The sequence below is a fragment of the Melospiza georgiana genome, chromosome 11 (genome assembly GCF_028018845.1).
Source record: "Melospiza georgiana isolate bMelGeo1 chromosome 11, bMelGeo1.pri, whole genome shotgun sequence".
NCBI classification, from domain to species: Eukaryota; Metazoa; Chordata; class Aves; order Passeriformes; family Passerellidae; genus Melospiza; species Melospiza georgiana.
The window spans coordinates 7,524,836-7,552,403 of NC_080440.1; the positions used below are offsets into that span (position 1 = coordinate 7,524,836).

The 27,568-nt window shown below is 46.7% G+C and overlaps 1 protein-coding gene across 12 annotated transcripts in view; it reads left to right on the forward strand.

Moving 5' to 3' along the window:
• The window catches only part of CADPS (calcium dependent secretion activator), a 203,218-nt gene extending 176,062 nt beyond the window's left edge, over positions 1-27,156 (forward strand). For all 12 annotated transcript variants that reach the window (XM_058031860.1, XM_058031862.1, XM_058031867.1 and 9 more), the window contains 4 exons: positions 2,757-2,789; positions 5,390-5,497; positions 24,022-24,126; positions 25,831-27,156. In XM_058031860.1, the coding sequence (XP_057887843.1) occupies positions 2,757-2,789; positions 5,390-5,497; positions 24,022-24,126; positions 25,831-26,010 (426 nt within the window). In that variant the 3' untranslated portion in view covers positions 26,011-27,156. The remainder of the gene's footprint in view (positions 1-2,756; positions 2,790-5,389; positions 5,498-24,021; positions 24,127-25,830) is intronic.
• Positions 27,157-27,568: the final 412 nt, after the last annotated feature.

Below are 27,568 nucleotides of genomic sequence, written 5' to 3' on the forward strand. Positions count from 1 at the left end.
CTAATAAATTCTCACTAGCCACTTCTCCTTGCAGAGCACTTTGAGAGGAAAACACCCTTCTAAATTTGGCCAGACTTTTTTTTTTTTTCTGTTTGTTGCTACATTTGAGTGCATCTTGGCGGCAGCAGCCCAGGCCCTAGCTGGGTGTCTGCATGTGCAGATCCACTGACTCACAGGAATGCCAGCTGCTAAAATTCCCTGTAATCTGGATGGCCTCTGTAGGCAGAGCTTTACACCTGTGGTAATTATAACCAAAGATTCCATGCTACCCAAGGGAGACAGAAGTAAAAGATCTTATTTTTGTTCTGCGCAAAATTTGTATGGTAAACTGAGATGTTTCATGGCAAAGTCACATACTTTGTGAAAAACGGCAGCCTAGCAAAAATCACACAACATCCGGCAGTTTGGAAATTTCACTAAATGTAGCCAAATCTGACTTTAAAGAAAAACAAGTAATTATTCTGATTAAAGGAGAGTGGGCAGGAGAAGCAGCTCAGTTTTTTTGTGGGTGGAGGGAGGAGATTGCAGGAAGCTGAGTTATTCTTGTCGCCTCTTGGCTTTGGAGAAGGTAGTTTGAAAGTGGCGCTAAGCTGGACCCAAGAGTGCTAAATCCACACTCAGCAGGCAGGTTTGCTTCTGCCTGGCTTCGTGCTCCATGTGATATTTGAAGGTACAGGTGTAGCCCTGAGGAAGGACCCCAGCTTGAGTTCTGCAGGCTGTTGAGCCACATCGTTTTCCAGGCTTTCCTCCTGGTTGTTGGGCTTTGCTGCTCAGAAAAACTGCTTGTTTGGTGCTCGCATGGGCACCCTGCCTGCGTGGGTGTGCCATGGCTGCCTGCTCTCCTGGAGCTGCATCCACTGGATGGGCTCCAGCTGCCTTCACACACAGGGGCTGAGGCTCCTCCGCTCCCATTCCTCAGCAGCTAGGGATAGCACTTCACCACCTCCCCAGAAAGTTGTGAGGATAAATGCAGAGACAGGGCAAGGTGTCCAGCCAGCTGGCTGGAAACAGGAATACCTGGAGACAACACAAGTGTTTGCACTGGTGCTGGTTTTGCTGTCTCCTTCGTACACTCATGTGCTGGGATGTGCCCCGTCCCCCTGCAGCCTCTCTGGCAGGCAGAGCTGGGGTCACACTGCAGCAGCAGGCGCTCGGTGCCCTCCTCCTGCCCTTCCCTCTGTTCTTGCCCCCCGGCTCGGCAGCCTGGGTGCTGCCAATGCTCGCCGCGTTCACCTCGGCAATTACCACCAGTCTGGTCTTTTGTATCGCCTCATTGTGCTTAATTATGCACCCCCCACACACACCATATGAGTGCTTCCACCCACTCTCACATTCTGTCTCACACATACATTCATTCTCTCATTCGGGACACATAATTTATTCATCCCAAGATGCAACTGTGTGCGTGTTATATTTAGGCTGTTTTAATGGTAGCTTTAGAAATATTTAAAAGCAGGTGAGCTTTTACACCCAAACAAAGATGGCCGGCAACGCTTACCCTAATTAAAAGCAGAAGCGTTGTGGAAAATCCCAGCCATCCTCTTTCTAGACACTGTGCCTTATGCTACAGTGGGAAAAAGGTCTCTGTGGCCAGCTGGGCACTGCTCAGTTGGAAGAGTTGGCCCTGACGTCAGGGGCCACCCCGCCTCCCGCGCCAGGCAACGTGCACCCTGCTGCATGGAAAATCACAAAGTCAGTGCAGGCTCTTGCAGATCACACCAGCTTGTGATGACACCACAGAGTGCAGTGTCCATCTCTGATACCTTCTCTCCAACAGTGTCTTCTCAGAAAGAAGGAAAATCAGGGGGAAATGAGGTAGCTGTTCAGTCTGGGAAGCAGAAAAGCTTCAGAGCACTTCTGCGTAGCATGGCATGAGCACACTGCCCCAACATGGTCTGCAAGCTCTTGCCAGCATCAGGGCCAGCAACAAGAGAGAAAATAATAATTTTTGGTTTGAACTCGTTGATGTGGGCGACGAACAAGTGAGTGCAGGAGAGGCTGCAGGTGAAGGCAACAAGGATGAATTTTAAACATGAACACATCTTTCCAACCAGCCCAGCCACAGGCGTTCATGTGCAAAACTTCTCAGAAAACCTTCAGGCCAGCAAACCATCACAGGATGGGTTGGAAGGTACCTTAAAAATCATCTTGTTCCAACCCTTCTGCCACAGGCAAGGACACCTTCCACTATCCATATTACTCAAAGTCTTATCCAGCCTGGTCTTGACAATGTCCCAGGAGGGAAGCACACCGTGGGCAGGACAATGGGAAGGGAGCAAAATTAGGGTCCTTTCTTGTGTCTGGGTTGGTGCAGGCCCCTGCCAGCCTCACCATGCCATCATGGCCCCACTCCAGGGAAGCTGGCGTTGCTCCTGGGATACAGCTCCCAGCAGGAGAGACATGCAGAGCCTTGGGAGACACGTGGCATCAGGTGGAGAGCGAGGCCTCCGAAGAAAATAACGATGTCTTCTTACGAACCCCGTCTTCCCCCGCTCGCTGAAGTAGAAGCACAACTCCCACACTATCATCTGCTGCTATTAGAGCTTTAGCAGCAGTAAAGTTACCTCTCCAAAAAAAAACAACAACAAAAATACCACCGTTTGAGACAGGAAAGTGAGTTTCATCACCCTTGTCAACCTACTCAGCATTATGTTGTCCCAAGTCTTGGCTGGAGATGGTCTTAGAGAGTTTGAAGAAAAAAACAGAGACCTGAAAAGGTACTGGTGGTGTTAACTCTCTTCTTGTTCCTTTTACAGGTGAAGGCTGCTTCCAAATACGTGGATGTACCCGTAAGCACAATTTAAACAACTTCTGTCATAGTAATTTGCATCGCGCTTTGGTTTATGGCATGTGTAGCAACCCACATTATGCATTAACAGCCAAGATTGAGCCATGGGCCTTCATACTTCTAACATTTGAACTGGAAAGGATATCTCCATTATGTTAATAATGAGCAGTTACCCTCGTATGGAGACCCAAGAGGCTGTTTAGGCAACAATTTGCAGATGGTGTCAAAAAGGTACCATATTTATGCAATTGGCTTGAATCACATTTGAAAAAAAAAATGGGAGCAGTGCATTCTGTTGATTCTTCATTTGGACTTGTACAAATACAGTATAATTTCCAAACAAAAAGTCCAGACATGTTAGAACTGAGCCAACACACATCTAACACATTAGCTAATCTATTTTATTTTTGTTCTTCTAATTGTTGGTTTATTTTACTCTTTTGGAAAATGACTTTTTTATTACTTTGGGGAAATGGTGATGAGCTACCAACATGTGTTTGGGAAATTGTTAATGAAAATAATTTTTTCCATTTTTCTGTAATTGGTATAGGGAAACTGTACATCGTCTCCTCTAATTAGACCTTGATTCATAAGGAAAAGAGCCCTTAATGTTCTTAGACAGAGCACTTAACTTGCCAGAAATTTACATTTAAATTAAGTTGAAGTGTAATATATGAATGTTGGCTGGAATAAGGGGTTACTGTAACATTTACAGGCAGAAAGATCCTGAGCAACTGCAAATGCAGAAAAATAGATCTTAATATACAACACCAGTTCCTGCACCCAGTTAGAGGGCCGTGGAAACCAAGAGTAACTCAGTTGAATCTGATGATATGTGTGTATAATGTGTGTATATTTAATGCAGGTGTATTGTTCTGCATGTTCTCATATGGCAATGTGATAAATTTATCAGACATCTTGGACCACATCATCTGCATTTGGGTTTTTTCAGCCCTTTGGCCCAACCTAAATGTTGCCTACAAAATTATCATATCTTGAGCCTAGCATGGAAAAGACAAACTCTTGAACATTAAGAGGTGTTGCTTGGTTTAAAATACCCCAATGCAGATCTTGGCATCCTGTTCTCTTGGAGTAATAAAAGCAAGATTTTGAGAGCCTTGGGAAGAAGAACTCAGAATTTATTTCTTGCCCTGAAAATGTGGAGACCCTTGAGATGAAATGTCCTAGTTGTTTTAGTGCATCTTAAATATTTAGCCATCAGAAATTTGAACACTGAACAGTTATTTTAAGTAACTTCTAGGGCAAAGCATGGCCTTCTCTGAGGCCTCTATGTTCTGAAAGTAAAGCATCTCCAGGGAAGTGGTCTTGGTAAAATGCTGTGTAACCCTTTCAAGCTTTTCCAAAGGCTTTGTACCTTGGACAGCCTTGGGAGATCTGCAGCAGGGTCTGCTCCTCTCATCAAAGCCAGACGGATGCTCCAGTTCTTTGTGTAAATCAGATCAGAAATCTTTCACCTGGGTTAGTTTTCAGTTGTTTCCCCACCTGCCCCTGGAAATGAAACCATATTACAGAGGCTTCCTTGACAGCCTCAACATTTTTAATGAACTGAACCACCAGCCCCACACAGCCCCCAGACCCGTGCAGAGGCCACCCCATGGTCTGTGAGCCACTGCCTTTCCAGGGGAAGGAGAAAGAAAAACCTGTTCAACTGGAGGACAGAGGGGAAATCCTGATGTTGAACAGAAACCCACCACTTAAATTTAATTCTGCAAATGTTAGTTAAATCTAATTCTGTAATTCTGTTGCAATTGTCTTGGTACAAACCAATCCATCTACTCCTGCCTTGGAAGGGGCACGATCAGCAGACTGAAAATTGCTTGAAAGTGTAACACTTGACTACTGCCACGTTTGTGTTGTCCTCATTGTTTTTCAAATTAATACCTTGTCATTGTTGCAGTAGGTGTTAAGAAATGTCACTGCCTTCCCAAGGGCCAAGCACTGGCCCTTTGCTTGATAATTGTTTGCTTTGTATTAAAAAACTCCCTTCCTACTGCTTTCCAAACTGTCCTCATTTTCACCCTGGAAATTACATGGATGTGTTAACTAACTTCAATTTACAGCGGCTGACAATCGTATCTTGCAGAGAAATGATACTCTGTGATCTGAGGTAAATCACAGTAATGGAAACTAATGACACTAGTTATTAACAAACTTACAATGTGCCACACAAATTTAAGGTTTTGTGGCAGCTCTTGTAATGACTCGTGTTACCATATTTTAATGGGTTTCATTTGAGGTAAGTTTGAATCCAATATATCAAGCAATATGAACTCAAACAAGATTTTTTTTTTAAGTATTTTACATCCAGCTGCTTCAGTTCCTGTTTGATTTAAAGCAATGCTGTTATCCCCTAAATCTTGCATGCTTGTAGGTTACTCTTTAAAAATCAGTTAAATTCTTCAGAGAGCTGTAGCAATGTGGCATCAGGTAAGTGTTCATCAGGTAAGGAAAGGGTGAACTGCAGGAGGACAGCAGGAGATGGAGGAGAAGGAAAAGCAGTGATGAGGCTGCACAGAGAAGCTGCCCCCTGCATCACTATTCATGTTTTTCTCTCTCTCTCTTCTTCTCTCCTCCATGCAGAAGCCAGGAATGGATGTTGCTGATGCCTATGTGACATTTGTCCGCCACTCTCAGGATGTCCTGCGTGATAAGGTCAATGAGGAGATGTATATAGAAAGGTTATTTGATGTAAGTAAATGCCCTCTCCTCCTTGGACACCAAGCAGGAGAGACCCAAAATGTGACAAAATAAGACAGGAGGATAAGTCACATTTTGAGAAAATTTATTGGTTACAGCTTTAAAAATAAATCTTTCCCTTCTTTCTGACTAAGGCTCGTATCTGCTCTCTGCCTGCTTTAAATCTCTACTCTAGTCTACTGTGTCTTAGTCTTTGTGTGGATTTTAAAAACCAGTATCTTCTAAGAGAGCTCTTTAATATGTGTAAATTTCTCTGTATCAGAACATCTCAGTCATAGCTCTCACTGTTCAAATTTGAGCCAGGTTTTTGGCAGATGTGTTTGCTAAGGACCAACTCTTCTGCATGTTTTGCATTGTTTCATTGACAAGCACTCCAAATCTGACAGCAAATTTAACATATTAAACTTTAATTTTAAAAGCTAATCAAAACAGCTGATTATGAATGGGCTTTGGTATAAAGGAGGACCATGTTGTGGTGTCTGCTACCAAAGGTAAATTTGAGACATGGTCTCCTTGATGAAGATGGCTGGTAGGAACTGACCCAGATGTTCAAAGCTAATTTTCAGTTGGACAAGATCAGTTTGTTGGACTGTAAGAGAACAGTGACCTGTGATGCCTGAGTTTTTTAGGTTTGGATGCATGTCAAAAGTATCTCTGTTTCTGTTGCTCTTGTTTTGTTACAGCCTTTCTGTCCTTGTAGCTGTTCTATAGTAAAGGTTTTCTGTTGATGACCAGACTGCAGCATTACTGTTTCAGTCTCTCTAGGATATTTGTCCGTATCTCAATTTCTGTTTGATGCAGCTTCTTTCCCTACTCTCCTTCCTTCCATCCCTCAGCAGTGCCATGTCTCAGTCTCCTGGCTCTGGAGCTCTAACAGTCTTCTGTGCTTTCTTTACTCACTCTTTTGCTTCCTCACTGTGCAGGGAAATCTGCTTTTTCCCCAGCCAACCTCTTCCTTCACTCGATACTTCTCTTTCTGCACATTACCTGTCCCTCAGAAACCTCTTCTTCCTTTACAATTCCCACTCTCTCTTTTCCCCATAACTTACCAGATTAAAATGGAACTTATCTCTCATGTCAAATGTTTTATCACATTATATCAAGTGGCATGAATTAAGAGTCAAATAATCTTGCTGTGTACATCTACTAGCATGACCCACATCCACTGAGAATGCCTCATTCATGCACAGAGCACAGCAGTGCCTCCCCGGGCTCGGCTCTGGGGAGAGTTTGCAGCGTGAGCACCAGACAGCAAATCACCCATCAAGCAGGCATGGGGAGAAAAAACAAAACATGAAACAAAAGACTGTCGCTTCCATCTGCAGCGGGCCTGCGAGTGCATTGCTCGTTTGTGTTGAAATTTATTCCACGAGCAGTTAAATTTCCAGAGCTCATCTGGACTGTTCTTTTCAATGCCCACACTGCCTTTTCCCTCATCCTTTCCCTATGATTCACAGTTGGTGTGTTTGTACCGATTTGGGCCATTATTTCCAATTTTCAAAAGGCTGTAATTAACACAAATATTGATTTCAGTTTGATCCACTCATACTTGGTTTTACCAAGCCATATTTTAAACAAATTAACAGTTGACATGAACTAAAAAGCAAAAGAGCAGCTACCTTGGTGGAAAGCAAAAAATGCAAAACCCTTCTTTCCCTCCCTGCCTTCCTCAAGTCTCCCTGATCCATGTGGAATTAAATAATCAAAGATGGGGTTTCTCCATTGCTCTGCCTGTTTTGAGTTACACTGGCTGCAGGTGGGAATTGCAGCATGTGGGAGCTGTTCCCATTCCTGTTTCCATCCCAGTGGGATGGAGTTGGGATCTGATGCTACTGGCATGTTTGCATGTGTCTCATGTGTGTGTGTGTGTGCCCATGAGCAGGGCAAGCTGTGGGGTGGTTGCTTTGCAAGGAGGGAATGGATTGTGCCAAGCCCTTGTCACCCAAAACTTGGAATTATGTTTTGAGCAGCCATGTATTGTCTCTGCCAGGTTGCAGCTGAAGGAGCTGGCTCCATGGTCAGCTCCCATCATGGCTCAGGTGCTCCTGGTGGATCAGCACCAGCACAGGGTTTTCATGGGGGTCACCAGACCCCATTTAAATTGGTGCTGTGTTCACCCATGTTTGGGTAAAGGCAGAAACAAGTGCTTAACTCTATTATTGACCTCAGAAAGAGCCCTGCAGCCTTTTTCCCCCCTCACCTAACCCAGCAAAGCAGCATGGTCATGTGGTCTTTAAGCTCCTTTGGTCTTATTTTCCAAGGACATTTTAGGTACTAACTACCTCTTTAATAAAAAAGAGAAGAGGAATAATCAAAAATGGTATTTATGATAGTAAGTTAGAGTTGGACCTCATTTTGTTCCTTCTTCCCCCAGCATGACCGAGGAGCAATCCTCTTAGCTGCAGTTTGTCTAGGCAATGGGATTATTAACACTTTCACAGCCAGGTCCTCAGCTGGTTTAGTGCAGCGGTGCTGGCCTGCCCCAGCCAAGTCTCAGTCCAGTTTAGGCTGTTGCATGACAATAGGGGCAGCAGTGGCAGCAAACAGCTTAAACCTGCTTGCAGGCAAGTCCTGTGCACCCAGTGGGGTCCCAGTAAAGACACTCACAGTGTGGGCTACATCCCCTTTTTGCACAGCCCTGGGCAGGGCAGGAGCAGAGGTGCACAGTGCAAGGTTGTCTATTGCACGTTTCGTGGGGTTTGAACTTCCCACACTTCTCTGCAATCCTGCCCTGTGTTCCCATTTATTCCCCATTTGTTTCCTCCCTGGAAAAGAGGCTGCAGAGTGTGTTAGGCCATGTCCCCAGAGATGCTGGGTTAATATGTCTTTCCTTGGTATTTGCCATGATTTCTTAGCTCAGAAACCATTTCTCTTCCCCTGCATCGCCCGACTTGCTCATGCCTGCAGAACAGGGCTCTGCTCTTTGGGAGATACTGGTGTTTGTGGCAGATTATTGTTATATTTCTGTGTGGTCTCTGAGTTAATCCTCTTAATTCTGCAAATTAGTCAGGATGGGTTTCCCCCCCTCCCTGAAATAGAGTCATCTTAATTTTAAAAATCTGTATTCTTGGGATCATTGAATGAACAGATTGATCGTGGAGTTCTGCTGGTAATCAAAACCTAACTAGCTTTTTGGCAGTGCTGTTTACTGCAGAGTAACATGACTTATTTACTTGGCCTGGTTCACTAATTTGATAACATTTAAAGCTAAAACACTGTAATAAGGCCCGTTGGTAGAGAGCAGTGGTAACAGAGGAGTTTCAGAATAGCATCATAGCATTCTCTCCCTGCACTCCTATGCCTGGCTGGGTGCTTTGGGATTGAAACCCTATGGTACTTTGCACACAATGCAGAAGGATCACAAACTATGTGTGGTGCCTGACAGGAATTAAATTTTATCACTTTTTGCCCAGAGAGGGGAGCAGAGTTGACATACAGAATGGGACTTTTTATAGGAACAATGAGGCAGAAGCAGGTGGGTGTATCTTATACATGGGAAAATATCTTCAGAGTGATCTTGAGTCTTTAGACCAATCCTGCAAAATTCAGGTCCTCTTTGTCTTAGGTCACTCAGAACTTCATGAGATCAGAGTTTATACATCTGTCATTTTGTCTGAAGGCAGTGGGAGTTTTACTTGTGAGGGTTGTGCCCTTTGACAGAAGTTATTTCTAGATCAATGCATGTGTGTATATCTTTACAAACACCCTTGGGTACTCACAGTATAGGTTTCAACCCGTCGCAACATATGTGATCCAGAAAGTCTATGATTGACTGGTAGATAGTGTGAATGCCAACCTTCCTTCCACATAAATTGGTAAACACTAATGTAAAACATAGGGTGACTATTTCCTCCCCAGCCACAGTGAGTAGCACATACACAAAAGGCTACTGAGCTCTGGGTGAGCTCCCCGAGATCCTGCGAATTCCAGCATCCCGATGCAGTCCCTGAATAGCGCAGATGGCATTTTTCTCTCTGATGATTAATTCAATATCTTACCCAAAAAAACAAAAACATGCTTTTGATATGAGGGATCAAAACACCAAGAGAAGCTCCTAAGATTGAGAGGACCTAAAAAAAAAATTAATTTATTTTTTTCCTCCTTGTACTTCTTGAAGACACCAGCCTGAGTAGAAGATAAGGATTAAAACAGATGTGCTTAGTGCTAGTTCATCTGCTTAAATCTAGCAGTCTCTGAGATCAGTGATTAAAAAGCCATCTCTAACTTTGATGAAATCCTCTGCAATGGTAATTCTGTGTCTCTGATCGCTGTCTTATGGGCCTCATGTCTGCCTAAACCGGACATAAAAAACATTTCACTGGAGATGATACATGGATTATATGGGTCAATTATACACTTAATCTGCCTTCTGGAGATTAAGGGTGCATGGATTGACCCTGCGTATTTGGCTTGTCCTTGGCAGTTATCAGATCAGGAAGGTTGCCTTTACCAAAAAGTCTGGTAAGAACTTAATCACGCAGTGATACTGCCCGCCGAGGTGGCAGCAGCCAGGGTGCTGCGTGCAGGAGCAGTGTCACCACTTCCCTGGCACTGAGAGCCTTCAGCTCCTCACTCTGTGTCACAGCCGGGACAGCAGACGGAGAACACGCTCCGGAAATGAGGGATGAGCCTGTTCTCCTCTGCAAGGCAGAAACAGCTCCTGGTCTTGATGGCAGGGTGGGATTGGCGGGGTCTGGCAGGTTTAGTGGGGAGACCAGGGTTTGCTCTGCTCTCAGCTGTCCTCAGTGCAGGGGAGCAGTCACTCCAGGTCCTCTCATCAGCTAGAGCAGCCAGCGTCTCCTTCCCACCACCTTCAGGGAGGCAAAAGCCCCTGGCTGAGGCTCCAGCCTCCTGTCCTCTCCTTCAGGCTCAGCTGAGTTTGCCTTTTAGTAAACCCCAGTGATATGATGTTGCATCTGGTGGATTCTGATGGATTTGGGATTTCTTCCCTCATGTCAGGAGCCCATCAGGAGTCCTGGGGACATGGTGCAGGACAGTTCTCATGTTTCCAAAGCAGGCTGCCCTTGCTGGTATCTGACTTCTAAATATCAGAGATAATAAGGATGCAGGACACTGTGTGAGTCTCAAGAATTCAGCAGAATCCTTATACACACTTCCAGGAGCCTGAGTAAGCATTTGTCACTGGAGGATCCACAGGCAGCTCAGCATATGTTTCAGTACCTACACGTTAGAGCCTGATAGCACACCTGAGTATACTGAAAAAATTCAAAACACAGCTAGATCAGTTAATTCAGCAAGTCCTCTGCAGACACTGAGGAATTAGCTTATCCTTAAAATCAAAGCTTTTGCCCTTAGCAGGGTTACTCACTTGAATTTTGGCAGCTCCTTCAAGGCATGCTTGCAGGATCGTGGCATTTCTTGCTAGACCGTAAGCCTTGCATGGCACAATCAAATGCCAAAACAGAGCCCTTCCCATCCTCCCCTCTCCTTCCCCTCTCCAATCTCAAAAGCCTGGTTGTGAGTCAGTGGAGCTACTCACTGTGAGTTAGAATTACTCACAGGAGGCCGGGTTGCAGGATCAGGGGAAGAGCGGATATCAGGCTGCGCGCTGGGCTCCCATCTCGGAGCTGCCTGTAGCCACACTCACCACTTTCTCTTAGACAGACAGCAACCTGTTTCCCTCCCACGCAGCTAGACTGCTCATTAGGGCACTAACTCTCTCCCACTCCCATCCTGATATGGCCTCCATGGAGCTATTTCTTCTGCCTTGTTTTTTGCTTTTTTTTTCTCCCTCTCTCCCCTTCCAGAGGGAGTTGTGAAACAAAGACAATTAGGCACATTGATCTCAAGGGAGCACAGCTTCCTTTTCCCTCTCTGTGCATCTTTGGAGGAGCCAAAGCCTTGCAGCTTTTGCTGCCCTTTGCTGGCTTGGCAAAGCTCAGACCTGGACCTAGAGTTGATCTCACTGCAGGACTTTTGCTGGGAAAAAGCATAAAATTGTAGTGGTAGTTGTCAGTATATCTTCTAGGGGGTAAATTCTCTTTGCCTAGAGGAGGCATAGAGTGCACTGTCCTTCTGCAGCCTCTTTTCCTCCCCATGTGCCCTCTTGGAGTCACAGGGGAGTGAGGAGAAGAGCTTAGCACTGACACCACTCCTGAGAGGCAGCCCTTGTCCTCTGATATTCCCCTCTGTTAGCTTCACACAGCCCAGGCATGCACTGGGCACATGGCCTCCGGGCTCCCCCTCAGCAAGGCTTCTTTCCTGAAGTGTTCATTTAAGTAGGCTCCATTTAATTTATTTTAGGGAGAGTCTTAATAAAATAAATCCTAGATCTGTCACTGGATTTTACATGCTTGAAAGGGGTTTTTTCCCCTCCTAAATGTCTTTATCAGAACAGCTTTTCGTGTTCCAGTAGACATTTGGTTGAAGACAGTTAATTTGATTTCTTTTCCAGAGGAGATTTTCCATTAATCATTCTAAGAAGGCAGACTGATTGCTCTGTTACGTTAAGGTCAGCATAGGCTTGCTAACATCATCTGCACCGTGCTTTTGAGCATCAGAGATTTGTGTTTTGGGGCTGGCACTGAGTGAAAGATCGTTTATAGATGCAAGTAGCCACGGTTTTGGGGAAGCAGGAGCATGGAATTCTCCATCCAGAGAGAGCCTTTTCCTGAGCAGCCTCTGGCCAGGAGCTCTCTGTTTAAAACTGCGGATGAGTTACGCGGTGCTCTCTGCCTTCCAGCCAAGTTTAAGAGGCTGTATTGGAGCTCCCATCCTGTGGGCAATCAGGGAGGAGAGCTGGAGGTGTCTGTGTCCCAGCCGGGTGCTGGAGGTGTCTGTGTCCCAGCCGGGTGCTGGAGGTGTCCGTGTCCCAGCCGTGTGCTGGAGATGGCTGTGTCCCAGCCGGGTGCTGGAGATGGCTGTGTCCCAGCTGGGTGCTGGAGGTGTCCGTGTCCCAGCCGTGTGCTGGAGGTGTCTGTGTCCCAGCTGGTGCTGGAGGTGTTTGTGTCCCAGCTGGGTGCTGGAGGTGTCCGTGTCCCTGCCGTGTGCGGGCCGTGGGAAGGGCCGGGATGTGCCGGTGCCCGCAGATGTGCGGGGCTGACCCCATCCCAGGGGCCGGGCTGTGCTCCCTCCCTGCGGGCCCCGCAAAGAGCCTTTGCCCGAAGCAGCTCTCGGCGCAGGGCAGAGCCCCTGAGCTCACAATGACGAATTGTCTGATTTCCTGCAGCGCCTTCAATCCGTCTTTTCCTTTTCTCCCCCTGCATCCCGGCCGCACACAATTGCTGCTCAGCCCGCGGCAGCCAGCGGTGCGTGCCAGATTAGCCGTCCCAGGTCATTTTGTTTCTCTTGATCTGCGGCTCTTTCCTTTCCCGGTGCTCCCTTAAGCCTGGCCCTGGATGTATGATATCAGCGTTCAAAAATGCCTGCTGGGACTCGGGTGGAGAGTGCACTGCAGCCGGTGTTAACCCCAGGAAGGAGAGAGACCAGGGGAGCTGCTGCAATCAGGGCCCAGATGTACAGGCAGCCTCCAGCTACTTTTTTGGAATTTTCAGGCTATAAAAGAAGTAGATAAAGTTTATCAAGTCCCACTTCATGACAGCTTCTAATTTAAACTGATAACAAGTGTAATGAAAGTATTCTATAGCATGCACTGCTGTGCATCTTACTGAACAACTGTGCAGCCAGTTTTATCATCACTGCCTCACACTAACAGGGCTCTGGAATCAGGACAGAAAAATAGCAGTTGTGTGGATATTGTGTTTTACTAGGCTGCTTTATATAGAAACTCAGATTTTAACATGTCAACTTCATTTCTTTTTTGAAAAATGGAAATAAGCAGAGAATATTTTATAAGTTAAAAATGTATTTGAGAACAAGCATCCATACAGGAGTGGTTTTCTGTTTGTGCGCCTTTATAGGTTTTTATGCAGAAGCTCTTTCATTTAGGAAAAGAGAAGTCTGCAAATTCCTGCAAAGCAGCAGGTTTTTGGGGATTTAATTTGGCAGTCCCTAGTGAATGCTGTGCACTTTGCAGAGCTGTATCTGCAGTGAAGCAGAGAGAGCTCAGCACCCAGAGCCCACCTGGTGGTGTGCCCAGGCCCCCGCTCTGTGTGCAGGGATATGGGATGCTCCATGCCAGCACAGCCTGGGAAGGCAGGGCTTCCAGCTCAGGGCTTCATGTAGCCAGGACAGGCTTTGCCTGTTACCTAAAAGGGGCATTTTCTGGAGGTGTAATTCAGTGTATAAACAGGATTAGGACTGTCCAGTCTCAGAGAGGAAATGAGGCACCTGCTGAGGCACTCAGCCTGCAAACCTGACAGGTTTAAGCATGGGATGTCTCTGGTTTGAGGACATTGGGGATGGGAGAGAAGTTTGGGGTGGCAGCCTGCTTCCTTCTCAGATCACCGTGGGCACCAACTCCTGCACCCCCTGCCATGGAGCAGGAGTTGTTTGCACAGGGGTCTCCCCTGCAGTTTTGTCTGCCTTCTGCCCTCCATCCAGCCCTGACCAGCACATGGCCTGGCAGCTCTGCCCTCCTCAGAGCAGCAGCAGCACGTGGCTGGGATGGGTTCAGAGGTGATCTATGCATGGGCTGGCATTGGTATTCTCTCAGCAAACCCCAGCAGATTGGGAGCAGGACATCCCTGGCTGTAGGAAGAGAGGAGCCAGCAGTGCAGTTGCTTTTTCTGTGAGATTCTCCCCAGGGCAGAAGGGGAGTCATTGGCACATTCACCCATCACTCCTGCCGGGGATGTGAGTGTATGGCTCTTTGCTAAGCAGAGACTTTGGTGTCTGGCTAGCAGAGCAGACCACCCTGACATACGGCTGGGGGCCACCTGAATGAGTACAGGGCATCAGAGTTGTTCCTCCCCGCCGAAGGAGCAGCAGTGTTGCAGATCCCTTTCTGGCCGTGCCCCTGCTCTGGGAAGCCTTTGCCTGTGTGCTGAGAGTGCACAGATTGCCTGCAGAGCCACTGAGGGTCGGCACAGGCAAACCTGCACCCTCTGTGGCGTGTGGAGTCACAGCTGACGGGACAAGTGCAGGTGTCACTGGTTGGTGCAGCACCGAGAGCAGGGGCTATTAGGGGTGAGCTTCTTGGGCACATGTGTTTGTTGGGGACCTTGGCCCCACCAACACAAAAGATATTGATCCCCCCTGGCCTCTCTGAAAATGAAGAAAATTTTGGATTAATAGCAGGGAGAAATTTGCAGCAAGAGCCATGCAGATTGGGCTGTGCCCCTCTGGAGATCAGGGAATTTGTGTGATCCCACCAGCACGGGCAGCACCGCAGGAGCCCCGGCCTCCTTCCATCAACACCTGTGGCACCGACCCGGCGGGTGCAAGCCGCAGGCAGTGGAGGGTGAGGCGGCAGCCTGAGCCCGCCCCGAGCCGAGCTCCTGAGCAGTGGGTGCTCCCAGGTGCCATATGTACTGCAAAGAGCGTGCGGCACTTCCCCGCGCCCGGCTCCGCGCTCGCTCCCAGCGCTCTTCCCTGCTGCAAGGCAGAGCTCTTGTGCGATTCAAAGTTGTTTTGTGGTTTATTTTTGGGAAGGGGGGGGGGGAAGAAATAATGTAATTCGGTGATGCCATTTGCATCCTAGACAGATGATGAGTTGCTCTGGCTAGCAGCTTAACCCTATTAGGAAACGTTAGGGACTGTGACTTTATTAAATAATAATACAAATTATTTTCATATCGAGACCCTTTGACTTTGTAACTTCCTCGCATTGGTACGTTGTCAACAAGAATGAGATTTCGTAGTTAAGGAATATAAAATAGAGTAAAAGGCATCCAGAATTCACAGCTTTGGGGTGGATGTTGAAGAACACGCTGTGTGTACTCACAGTGATAGCATTATAGTGGTACATAAAATACCAGGGAAAAAAAGTACTTTTGCTTCAGTAGTAGCTGTGAGTGTCACCTGGGAGACTCCAGACTTATTCTACGAGGCTTTGGTAGAACAAGGTCAAAATTTTATTAAAATAAAAAAGACCCCAAGGTTTCAGGGGATTTTTATCGAATTGCTAGCACTTTGCCAGATCTCTAGAATTTAATGTGGAGTTTTATAGAGAGGCTTAGTTCTGAAGATGAGGGGCATGTTGCCTGCTGTGAGGAGCGCTCACCCAGAGCCCTGCTGAGCACTGCTAACAGGGGCTTTGCTCACAGGGGTGAGGTGCAGACGTGGGGTGCCCAGTTTGGCAAAGGGGTCACGAATCCCAAACACTGACAGTTCCTAAATATACCAAGGCAAAGACCCTGCAGAGAAGTTAAATTAGCATACTGCAAACTGTCACCAGAGCTTAGATTTATTTTCTGAAAGATACTTTCCAAAGGGTGTGAATTTGGGGTGAATCACCTTTCTACCAGCAACCTGAGGGCTGCCTGAAGCCCTCCCAGTGCTCTGCTCTGTGGAGCTGCACCAACAGACCCACTTTTGATGTTGGCTTTTCATACCTAACTTAAAGAATTATGTGCCACAGAAAAGCTGCCTAATGACCGGACAGCGTTATTATCTGGCATGCAGCAGCGTAGCAGGACGATAACTATTTATTTACTTTTTGTGGATAATGTTCTGTTATTTTCTAGTCTTTGGCAATAGCAAGAGAGCATCTGATATATACAATATTGGTGTGTATCCAATTGTTTGTGAACATCCCAAGTTTTGAAACATGGTTGTGAGAGAGGAATATAAGCTTAAGCTTGAAAGGCTAAAAAGCAGAAAGCCCCACACGTAAATGCTATTATACACTTAATGAGGCAGGGTTTAAAAAAAAATCAGCCACACAAGTTGGTTTTATCAAAGAAAATGTATAAATAACAACCAGTGATTCAGAGTGCCTCACAAAGGGAAAAGCAGGGACGGGAAGCTAGCACTTCACTTGTGGCATTCAGATAATTCTATTTACTACACTAATCTTTTGGGCTTAGCAATTGACAATCAATATATTATTATCAACAAGCGTTAATGCAAACAAAAAGCTTCTATTTCTTTTTTTAACTGTGTTCCCCTAAGTCCCTTAAATTTAATTAAAACCAGACAGCTCTCCTTCTAGTACAAATTAGAGTTAAAATCATATTAAATATTTGTTCCACGAGAAAACAAGTGTCAGCTTGTGCTACCAGGTTTGGCTGTTTCTTTTTTCCTCCTTTTTTTAATTTTTTTTTTTTTTTACACACAGAGGGGGAAAAAAAAAATACCAGCTACTCAAAGTTAAAATAAAGTCTCTCTCCCTCCCTCCCCGTCTCCCAAGACTACTGTCTATAACATGTTGTTCCTTATAGAAAGTGGGATATGGTGGCATTTGCTTGATTAACTTGCTCGACAAAAGTGACAGCTGCTGTGGGTGCATGTAGCTAAGCTGCACAGCGCAGTTCCGCCTTTGTACATCTGTCAGCAAAAAAGGAGGAATAAAGAGTGAAAAGAGACAAATTGGTCCCAAAAGGCAATCCATTCAACTCAGGAGGTTTGCTCTATTCAAGCACTCGCTGGGAATCTCAAGTGCTAGGTAGCTTATTCAATTTCATTCATTCTTTAGAATGAGCCCTCAAGTGTTTAATTTCTTATTCTGTTGAATAAAAGGGGAGCTTTTTTTTTTTATTGGAAGCATTAATTGTAAGACTAGCTGATCAATGCCTGCAATATTAACTCATTGCTTATTTTATGGTTAGCTGTGTGCTCCGAGAGCCACAGCCGCTAAACTTATTTCTGTAACGTGGGCAGTGTCACACCAATTTCTGTGCTTCTGGAAAACCTGGGCACTCACAGCAAGGTTGTTCTCAGTGCCCTGAGCCCTGTGCCCTGCCCAGCTTGGGGGAATGGCCCAAATCCTTGGCAGGTGTAAATCGAAAGAGCCTCTGGGTCATTATTGGTGCCACCCATGGCTGCGGCCAGGACGCGGCCAAGCCAGATGCTCTGTGCCTGGGGCTCAGCCCTGAGCCCCTGCAGCCTTGGCCCTCTGTGCTGCAGGAGGTTTTGCAGCTCCAAATGCTGAGCTGCCTTTGGGTGGTTCTCTGGTCCCCAGCAAAGGGCAGGGCAGGGGAGCCCTTCTGCAGGGCTCTGTGTAACACCCAGAGCACAGGATGGGTTTTGTTGAGTAGAGCAAGGAAAGCTGATGAGAGGATGGGATGGGGTTTGCTGCATGAACAGGTCTCTGTTTGCCCTCCAGAAAATGTATGCTTGAGGGGAGAGCTGTGCCTCTTCCTTCTTCATTGTGTGGCAGAAGGTCCCTCTCAGTCTCCTCATTGACACTGGGGACCAGAATGGTGTTTGTGCTTGAGTGCCTGTGGCTTTTCATCCTCCTCCTCCTCCAGAGCCACTGCCACATGTCTTAACTCAAGCTTTTCAGACACTTGTGTCACCAAGGCCCTGTCCCTGCTCTATCCCCACTCTCCCAGCCTGGGGCACAGCACATCTGCTGCAGCAACACAAAACTCACATTTCCAGAACAGCCTGAAAAACAGCTGGGCTCAGCTCTGCCAGGACCTTGCTAGCAGTGCTTGGGAGCAGGGCAAGAGTCACTGCCCTCATCCACACCCAGCATCCCAGCGGAGCTGGCCATTGGAAAAAGGATTGCATAAGCTGCTGTGTATGTTCATGCTGGGAACTTCTCTTTATTTCTGATAGACAGGAGTAGGAACTACACTGGCTCTGAGGCCCCATGCTTTGGGCTTGCCACCTTTACCAAATTTTTGGAGCAGCGATGACTGCCTGGAACCAAGAGCAAAAGAAACATTGAAGGTAGTGAGGAACACTTTGGTGGGCACAGAAGACTGACTGGACAAGAATGATCCTTCCATGACTGCCATAGGGAGATCTGGGCTTTGGGTTGCAGGGCTGCAGGCAGTTCTGGTGTACACACCTGGCTGTGCTGCTGGGCACACTGAGAGTGCAGGAAGGGACACGGTGCCTGGGGCTGGCAGGCTGCTCCTGGAGAGTTCTGCTCCCACTCTCCACACCAGTCCCCTCCAGCACTGGCAGCTGTGTGCACAGGGCTGATCCCCAGGCAGTGTCCCTGCACTGCTGGGGCTGCATCCCTCCCTTACCCATGGAGATGGCAGCTGTGTGCACAAGGCTGATCCCCAGGCAGTGTCCATGCACTGCTGGGGCTGCATCCCTCCCTTCCCCGTGGAGATGGCACCTGCTCAGGGGAGGTGGCTGCCATGAATACTCGTGACAACACCAAATACCCAGTTTGATCTCAGGGCCACCCAGGGCTGGATGGACACAGCTCTGTCAGCTCTCCCCTACTGTCAGCAGCTGTAAATCATCACAGCCCCACTCTGCCTTCCCCCAGCTGAGCTTCTGGCCCGTTGGACAGGGATGGGCAAATAACAGAAACAAAGAGTAGGTAATTTTTTTTTTTTTTTCCTGACTGATAAATCACTTTGAGCTGTTGCCTGAGAGCAGGTTCAGTTTTCCTTTGGGAAGTAAAACTCACAGCCAGCCTTTTCCTCTCTCCCTTCCCACTTCTGTGGCCCCTCACTTCGTGCTGGCCAGCTCAGGGATGCTGTGGTGGCGTCCGCCCAGCATCCAGTTCCTCATCTTTGAAACACCTTGAATTCAAGGGTTCATTTCAAAGCTGCCTTTCAGCATTTCAAAACAAGCCCATGTCCTGGACAAAGAGAGGGAGCCAGCCAGCATTGGGAGCCTCTTTGTGCTGTGTGTGTCACAGTTTTAAATAGATTTGCCCTGCTTGGATTGGTTCTGGTTGGAAAGCGAGTACTGAAATGAGAGGTCATAGGGGAGAGTTACTATGGTAATTGAGTAGTATCACCAGTAGTTTTGCTCTTATGAGCATTAAAGCACATAATAATAGACAAACAACAGTGGTTAAAGCAAGCAGGTAGGATTACTATGTTCTTTTGTCAGAAGTATATAATGTCTTGTAGTCAGTTTTAAAGACTTCTCAACCCCAAATCCACCCAGCAGTCACCTGCTGAGTAATTTTGTGTGCCTAATCTCTAGCCCTTAACTACAAGCTTTCTGCTAATTTGAGGCAAATGGGTATTTTTGCCACTAAATAGGGCAGTAAAGAATCCCTGACCTAGAAAAACTCCGTTCCAAGGCACTGAGAGCAGAAAAATATTCTTTCAGCATCCTTGTGAGACCTTTGGAATGACATAAAATAGCTTTGACTAAACTGTGCTGCAGCCTTCGATTAATGGTTTGCAGAAACTTGCTGAACATCCCTACTACAACTTCCCCCATAAAACTTGTCACTTCAGATTGCCATCAGCCACCACAACAATAATCATTTCATGCCTATTGCTAATTGCAAGCACAGCTGAGGCTCAGCAGGGTGCTCTTGCACAGTCCCAGGCCTTTATACCAGCCTCAATCTGTTGTATGGCACTTGTTCACACACAAAAAAACTACCAGTAAAGGCAGAAAGAGGCAGAGTCACAGGTTCCTTGTAATCCCTCTGCTACCCTGCTGACAACCCAGCCCTATAAGCATTCCTGGTTTTGTCCCACTCTTTACAAAAGCTGAAGTGACCTTAAGCTACTAGTATGTAAGCTTTTGAATGAAGAATACAGCTCCTTCAGGTGCCTTAAGAAGCAGTGTTGCATCTGGCTTACGAGATTCTGTTTGCAGCACTCCTGGGGAGAGCTGTGGCTTCCTGTAACATGTAAAATATGAGTGTGAACTCAAGGTTCATGGCAAGGAACAGGAGGTCATGCTTCCATTCAGCTCACACCAAAGAGAACGGGGCTTTGCAGATGTTCCTGGGTGTGTGTAATGACACCACCTCCCAGAAAGCACAGGAGCCCAGCACAGGGCTGGGTTTTGATAAAATGTGCCACATTCAGTGTGCTACTTGCAGATTTATTCATACCAATTTCTACAATTTATGTATTCAGAGACAAACTTGCTATTTCAGGAACTTATTGATCATGTTTTTGCATTCAAAAAAAAAAAAAAAAGAAGGCAGAGGGCTGGGGAACAAGTAAGCTTATTGCTCAGGCTGGTTGGGGTGTTGGATGGGCAGCCATAGAAGTGCAGCTTTTGTAATGCTCCAGCTCCTGTAATGCCCTCCTGGTGCATCCCAGCTGGCCCATGGCCCCCCACACCCCCCCAGCAATGAGAGTTGCTCTGAAAGACAGGAAAACAGGAAAACAAACCTGAAAGAGGGATTGAATTCCTGTCTGTACAAATGGAGCACCTACTTGCAGTGGCTGGGCTCTGACAGTGTCTGCATTTCCTCTGCTGGGGCTGGCTCATGGTGTGCAGCCATGGGGCTGTGGTTTGCCTCTGCCAGAGCCCTGTGCCCCTCCCTGCTGGAGGAGTGGTACCCACCATGCATCCCTGGGGATGCAGGCTCCACAGCCTGTCCTCACCCTATGCCCCCAGACTGAGTGTAAATTGTCCCCTAGGTGAGGGACAGGGATGCCAGCAGCACCAGTAATGTGTGTGTACTACAGTGAGTTACACGTGGGGTTTTGTCCACAGCCTGGACCATCAGGGGAATCTGTTCATTCTTTACAACCAGGGATGAGGAGTTTTTTGCAGAAAATATATTTATGATACTTTCTTTGGTGTGCCAGTGAAATGTGCCTGAAATGTGTTGCAAGCCCCTTGTCAGAGCCCAAAGTTCAGTATTTGCGCTGTGGCCTGTGCACCTTGTCTTTGGGGACAAGCCACGAGGCTGGAGCTGGATCCCAGAGGGGACCCTGTGTCCCCAGCATGAAGCCCACTGCCCCTGAGGGCATAGCAGAGCCCCTTGGGGACAGCAAGGTGGCCAGTGTCCCCACAGGACCACTCTGTGCTCTTTTGTCTGAGGTGAATACGTTTCTGTTTGGGAGCATTTGGCTTTTTTGTTGTTTTTTTAATAATATAGTCATATGCAAATGTTATCTTCTTTGGTAGGTTAGTCATGAATCAGAGGGCTTATGCGTCTTATAGCACATCAACACTAGCAAGAGCTAAAGGGAACATTTAATTTATGGGCTAACTTATTTTTATGAATATGCAGGGCTGAAATTCAGCAGTTGGTGTGTGCTCTATGAAGTGACGTGACGGTTTTGTGTATCAAGATCAATGAATTAGACTTTGTCTTTTCCTCATAAAGCAGAAAGTCTTGGGAGTGAGTTGGCTTTGAGAGAGAGAGCTCCTTTCATGCCGCCGAGCGCCGAGCCCTTGTCAGCCGCCGCGCGAGAGGAGAGGGCTGCAATTCACATTTGCTTCCAAGGAGTTTGCGTCTCCCCAGAACCCAGAGTGTTTGAAGTGCCCTCCAGAAACACAGAAAAGCATTTCATTTGGCTTGCTCGGAAGGTCTCACAGCAGCAAAGTCACCTTGCCAATACCCTGCGGGCAGAGGTTATAATTTCTGTTTTGGATCACATTGCCCTGTGGGCGTGTGTGGCGTGGGACAGACAGAAATGGCAGGACCTGCCCCTGCCAGGGACTTCTCATCTCATGTGGAGTTGACACAAACACCCAGCAGATCGCTCTGTGGAAGCTGGGAGGCGGCAGGGGAAGGGAGGGGGCGTGTGTGTAACACATGGTTGTGCCCTTACCTCTGGGGGCTCTGATCTGAAGAGGTGGCAGAAGGGGAAGGAGGTGTTTGGCTGACCTGGGCATCCATGTGCTAGCACAGCCCTGGGTCACAGCTAGTGTCACCCAAGAGCATGACTCAGTTAAGCACTGATTGCAGAAAAGCAGCTTTATGAACATTAACAGTGTCTCTGTTTTGTCCACGTGGGTCTGCAGCATTTCCTGGGAGCCCAGGCAGATCCCCCAGTGGCAGCACTTGCTCTGTGCCCCCCAACCACCAGCTGGCTGTTGGCTGCCCTGGGACCCTCAGGGGGTATCCAGGGACACTCTGACTTCTCAGACCAGTCTGAGGCATTGGGAGGTATGAAGCCCCACCAGACCTTCATGTCTCCTGTGCTCATCAGGTCCACACCAGCTGCCCAGCTCACTTCACTCACTGTTCAGCCCCAGTCTGATGCCAGCACCTCAGGTGACAGCTGAGAGCTCCTGCTTGCCAGTCTCAATTAGTCTCAACCAAGCTCTTGCCAGCTTTCTGTCCTGGAGAGGAAGGGTCAGCAGAACCTCTGCCACAAGTTATACAAGGTGTAAGCATTGAGCATGAGGTCACCACATGCCATTTCTTCAGTGGCTCTTTCATCTCTTTATTTCCTCCATGTTTCAAAGAGGTGGTGTAGAAATTAAAGTAGAGGAGCATCATTGGAGCTGGGGGGAAAACTTCCCTGTGCAGCTCCTGGGTGTGCTGCCACTCAGCTCAGAGATGGATATTGAGCGCACATTTTTGTGGTGCAGGGCTGGTTTAGTTTAGACTCATTTGTTTGCTTTGGTGAGCCTCATGCCACCTTGTGGGTGCCAGTGTCAAAGGATGGAGGGAAACAAATCACTGGCAAGTTTTGCAATTACAGAATGTTCGGTTCTCTCCATTCCCCTGCTGCACCAGCAGCAGGAAAGGGCATGTTCTGTGTGAGAGACCCCAGCCCGAGGGGGTACTGAGGGGGGCACCAAGACCTGACTTGGACTTGTGCAAAGTTTCAGGCTCCTTGAGAGGCAGCTGCATCCCAGACTATGGATGGTGCTCTGTCAGGATCTTCATAAACTGGTATGGTGGAATTTCTTTAGTATTTTAGTTGGTTCTAGATTAATTGCAGCTGGTCTGCAGTATGGGTTTTGATCTCTGTGGGTAAGAGAGGTCACGAGAAGGGTGCAGCTGTGCATACAGAGGTGTGATGGGTTTTTACCTGCTTTGTAACCACCCCTTGTGCTGAGCGCCTTGGGGAGGTTTTGTGGCTCCCCACCCACCCCCCAGCCCCTCCTTTTCCTCCTCTTGAGGGCTCACTGCTCATCTGTGGGCATCAGACGTGCCACAGCCCACCAGAGCTGTCCTGCACTGCAGGCTGCTGCCACACTGCTGTGAGCCTTTTGCACTGACAACAGCACAATTTCAGCCCCTGGAGGGGCCCTGTGAGTTCAGCAGCTCGAAACAAGCTGATTTCTTTGCTGCTTTTCCATCTCTCATAACTGTGAGGATGAAACCAAAGCACTTCCCAGACAGCCTGGGCAGGCACCCACCCAGCATCCTTCCCCCCAGCCAAACCTTGCCCTGCATGAGCCTCCCCTCTGCTCACCCTCGGGGTCCCAGACCCATCCTGTGGCTGTTTATGATTGAATTTGAAGATGGTAAGTAACCTGAGTGTGGGACCAACATCCTTAAAGGCAGGACTGTGTTCTCACTGTGGGGGAAACAGGTTAAAACATGGCTCGAACCAAACACAGATCACTGCTGGCAAGTGCCATCAATGGCAAAATCAGATTACAAGGCACTACTGGTGGCCTTTACCCTCCTAATAAGTTTATTTTGTTGTTATTGTTGTTAAAATTTAAAAGCCCGTGCATGGAAATTCTGTGTAAGAGCGGATGCCAGTGTCCCCTGTCAGTCTGTGTCCCCCCATGAGCAGGCTGGCAGGAGGCTGTGAGGGCCAGAGGTGGCTGTGAGGGGGTGCTGGGGGCACAGGTGTCGCTCAGAGCCCCGTGTGGGTGCTGGAGAAGCCGTGTCTCTCTTGCAGCAATGGTACACCAGCTCCATGAGTGTTGTGTGCACTTGGCTGACAGACCGCATGGACCTGCAGCTCCACATCTACCAGCTGAAAACCCTCATCAGGATAGTCAAGGTAAGCACCCAGGGTGTTCCCAGTGCCCCTCGCTGTCTGGAGGAGCCTTTGTGTGCTCCTGCATGTGTGTGGCGCGTGCTCTGTCACTGCAGATAAATGAAGGATTCATCAATATTCTTTTAAAGAATTAAGATAGCTCTGTCTATGGCAGGTAGCACTGGATAAACAGGAACTTTAAATGCAGAGAGATGTAAAATACAGGTGTGCAAATAAGAACAAATTTATTGCATTAAAAACAAAAACCAAACTCTCCTGTTATTTGACCTTACCTGTACAGTAAGTGCACCAAAATTAGCCTTTTTGTGGACAAATTCACTGAGCACAAATTGACTGATCACACCTGTGAGCTCTGGTGTTAAAATGGGTTAAATCAACCCAAAAGTTTTTAACGCTGTTTTGCTGGAAACATTTAAGCCCAATTTTGGTTCATGATTATTGTCAGAATGCAAATGAGATTGTTCTCATAGTTAATTGAAGTTGTTTCTTTTACAATGGATGTATATAATCAACTCTAAGAGATCATAAAGGTGAGATAACATACCCTGAAAGTAGCATTTTTTTCTTTAAGTGCACGTGTATGTGTATATCTGTGTGTGTGTGTGCCTTGGACTAATGATAATTATTTCAGTGTGAAATCACAGTGGTTTACATGAAATAATAAGATCACAGAAGGGGGTAAATATATTTTTGATCATTTTAGGTTCTATCTAATGCTTTTTGGTCTAGTATTTTATAATGTTTATGGTCTTGTGTGCAGTGAACACATTGAAGGGATGAATAAATTAAAACTGAAATGTATTAAATGTGCTTTTCATAACTGAAAACAACAGGCACAGACAGATTATTCCTACTTGTCAGCTAGCTGAGGAAAGCTTTTTTTCCTTGTGCTTTATTTATACCAATATTACATTCAGAAGCAACTATAACAAACCCAAGGACTTTCTGAAATAGCAGAACAGTAAATAGTTTCTATGCAGAGCAGAGAACAGAATTAAATGAACAACGAGGCCAGAGTTTTATCTCACAGAGTTGAGAAGGTTTTAAGCATAAATTCAAATAAGAGATATTAATTGTAATAACAAGGGAAGTATGGGGAACCAAGGAAATACAATTCCAGATTGAGGTGAAGAAAGGGAGATTTAAGAAACATGTGCCCCATGCTTATATTTATACCTCAATAATTTCGTCCAGTGTCCTGGACTTAGTTTATTTAATCCCTATACTGTAGGTAGGATTTTTTAATATGGAGCATTCCAGGAATGTGTAATCATGTCTGTGGGTGCAGGGGATAAGCATCCTGCTGCCTGAAGAGAAATGACTGACATTGGAGGCAGGATGAACACATCCAGGAGCCAGGGAAGTCAGGTGGAGCAGAGTCCATACATTGCTTTGATGTCTTTTTAGACACAGCCCCCCTATGCAAAACAGTGCTGGTCTGAAGCTGCCCAGCCCACAAAGGCAGGGCTGGAGTCACAGAGCTGTAATTTGTTGCCCAAGGCACGCTAAGGGAGGGTGCAGTGGCCAGCAGAGATGCTGCTGTGGCCTCTGCGCTTCCCAGGCGATGCAGAATGTCCCCAGGGCTGGGGTTTCCCTGGTATCCCAGCCTCTCCCATTATTGGCCCCAAACCCCCAGCACTGGGCACAGGCTGACTCCTGCAGGGGAGCTGGTGTTGGCCCTGACCTCTCCCTGTGTCTGTGCTGTAGAAAACGTACCGAGATTTCCGATTGCAAGGCGTGCTGGACTCCACCCTGAACAGCAAAACCTACGAGACCATCCGGAACCGGCTGACAGTGGAGGAGGCCACGGCGTCCGTCAGCGAGGGCGGGGGGCTCCAGGGCATCACCATGAAGGACAGCGATGAGGAGGATGAGGAGGATGACTAGGGCAGCTGGGGGTCGCCTGGTATCCGTGCATGTACCTCGTCTGTAACTCAGTTAGCCACATTAGGAATTTTTATGTCAGCTCTAAATGCCCATGAGAAGTTTACCAATACAAATGCCATGTTAGCTGTGTGGTTATAAGATTAGCACCTCTCTTTGATTCATCAGTTTCCTAATTTCATATCTATATGTTCATAAGCAATATGGAGCACCATTGTTTAATACTGTTAATGGAAAAACTACATAGAAAACATCCTAGGTGTGTCCCTGTTATTAAAGTTTAAACAATGCTTCATTAATGTACTGTATATACATTGATGGTAAATTGTTGTGAAGATGAGTGACTCGAGTCCTTTCATTTCTTTCTCTTCTGTGGATGCCAACTGCTTAAAATTAATTAAAAAAAAAAAAAAAACAGCTTTGTTTTTAAAAGAAAAACCAGGCAATTACAAATGATTTTTTTGTTCTCTCTCTGTTCATTTAAAAACCAGAAAACAAACAAACCCAGACAGCAGTTTGAATCATTCTGCATCCTTGTTAAAGTACCAGGCTCTTCCCTTCAATATGCAGTTAACTCCATAGAGACTACATCCCAGAGGATTAGTCATTCTAATTGCCACACCAGATTAATCCTATCATTATGGATATATCATGCCACATTACAAGTCCAAAGCAGTTGTTTTATGTTGACGTTTGCTCCTCTAAATGTTACATTTTTGTTTAAATTTCAAATAACCGTGTATGTACAAAGACAACTTTAATTACAATCTTAGACTCTACAAATGTGTTTATAATAATATATTGAATATTTATTTCAGTAGATTGTAACCATAATTTACAATTCCTCTGTTTCACAATGGTTTTTATATATGTCATGTACATTGCATTTTGACCAGTAACTGCATGTCCATCAGTTCCTTCTCCAGAGCTTTTACTTTCTGTGTAAAATAGTGATCCATCTTGCTTTTTTTGCCTTATACAAGCCGACAGTTGTAAAAGTGTGAGAACTGTGGCTTCTCAATAAATAACTATTCAGATGTCCTAATAATAAATTATGGAGTCTTTTTATGTCTGCCTTAGAAAAAAAACCAAACTAAGCTGAGATGTAAGAGCCCCAACCTCACAGAATAAAGGCATTTTCTTTTCTCATGGGTGTTCTTTAGTTTATTAATTAAGAAGATGGTTTCCTGATTTGCTCCCCAAGGTCAGGATTGGGAGCACACTGTCTGTTCCCCAGGTACAAGGGCATTTCTGCTATGACCACCACAGCTGTCTCCACCATTATCTGCATTCTGTGTCCTGTGATTTGTCCCTCGACATCTAATTGATGTCTGCTCTGGTTCAGCCCCTGTTATTATTTGGCCATCAGCCTTACCCAACACTTACCCTCCTTCAAAAGGCCCCAGTTTGTATTTTAACTTCTCCCAAAGCAGCCTTAGTGCAGCAGGGCAGAGGCAAACCCTGAGTTGAAATGAAATAGAAGTCTGGTTTGATGGAACACATGTTTAATGGGAGCACACTTGAACTGGCTGCCCAGGGAGGTCATGGATAACCCATCTCT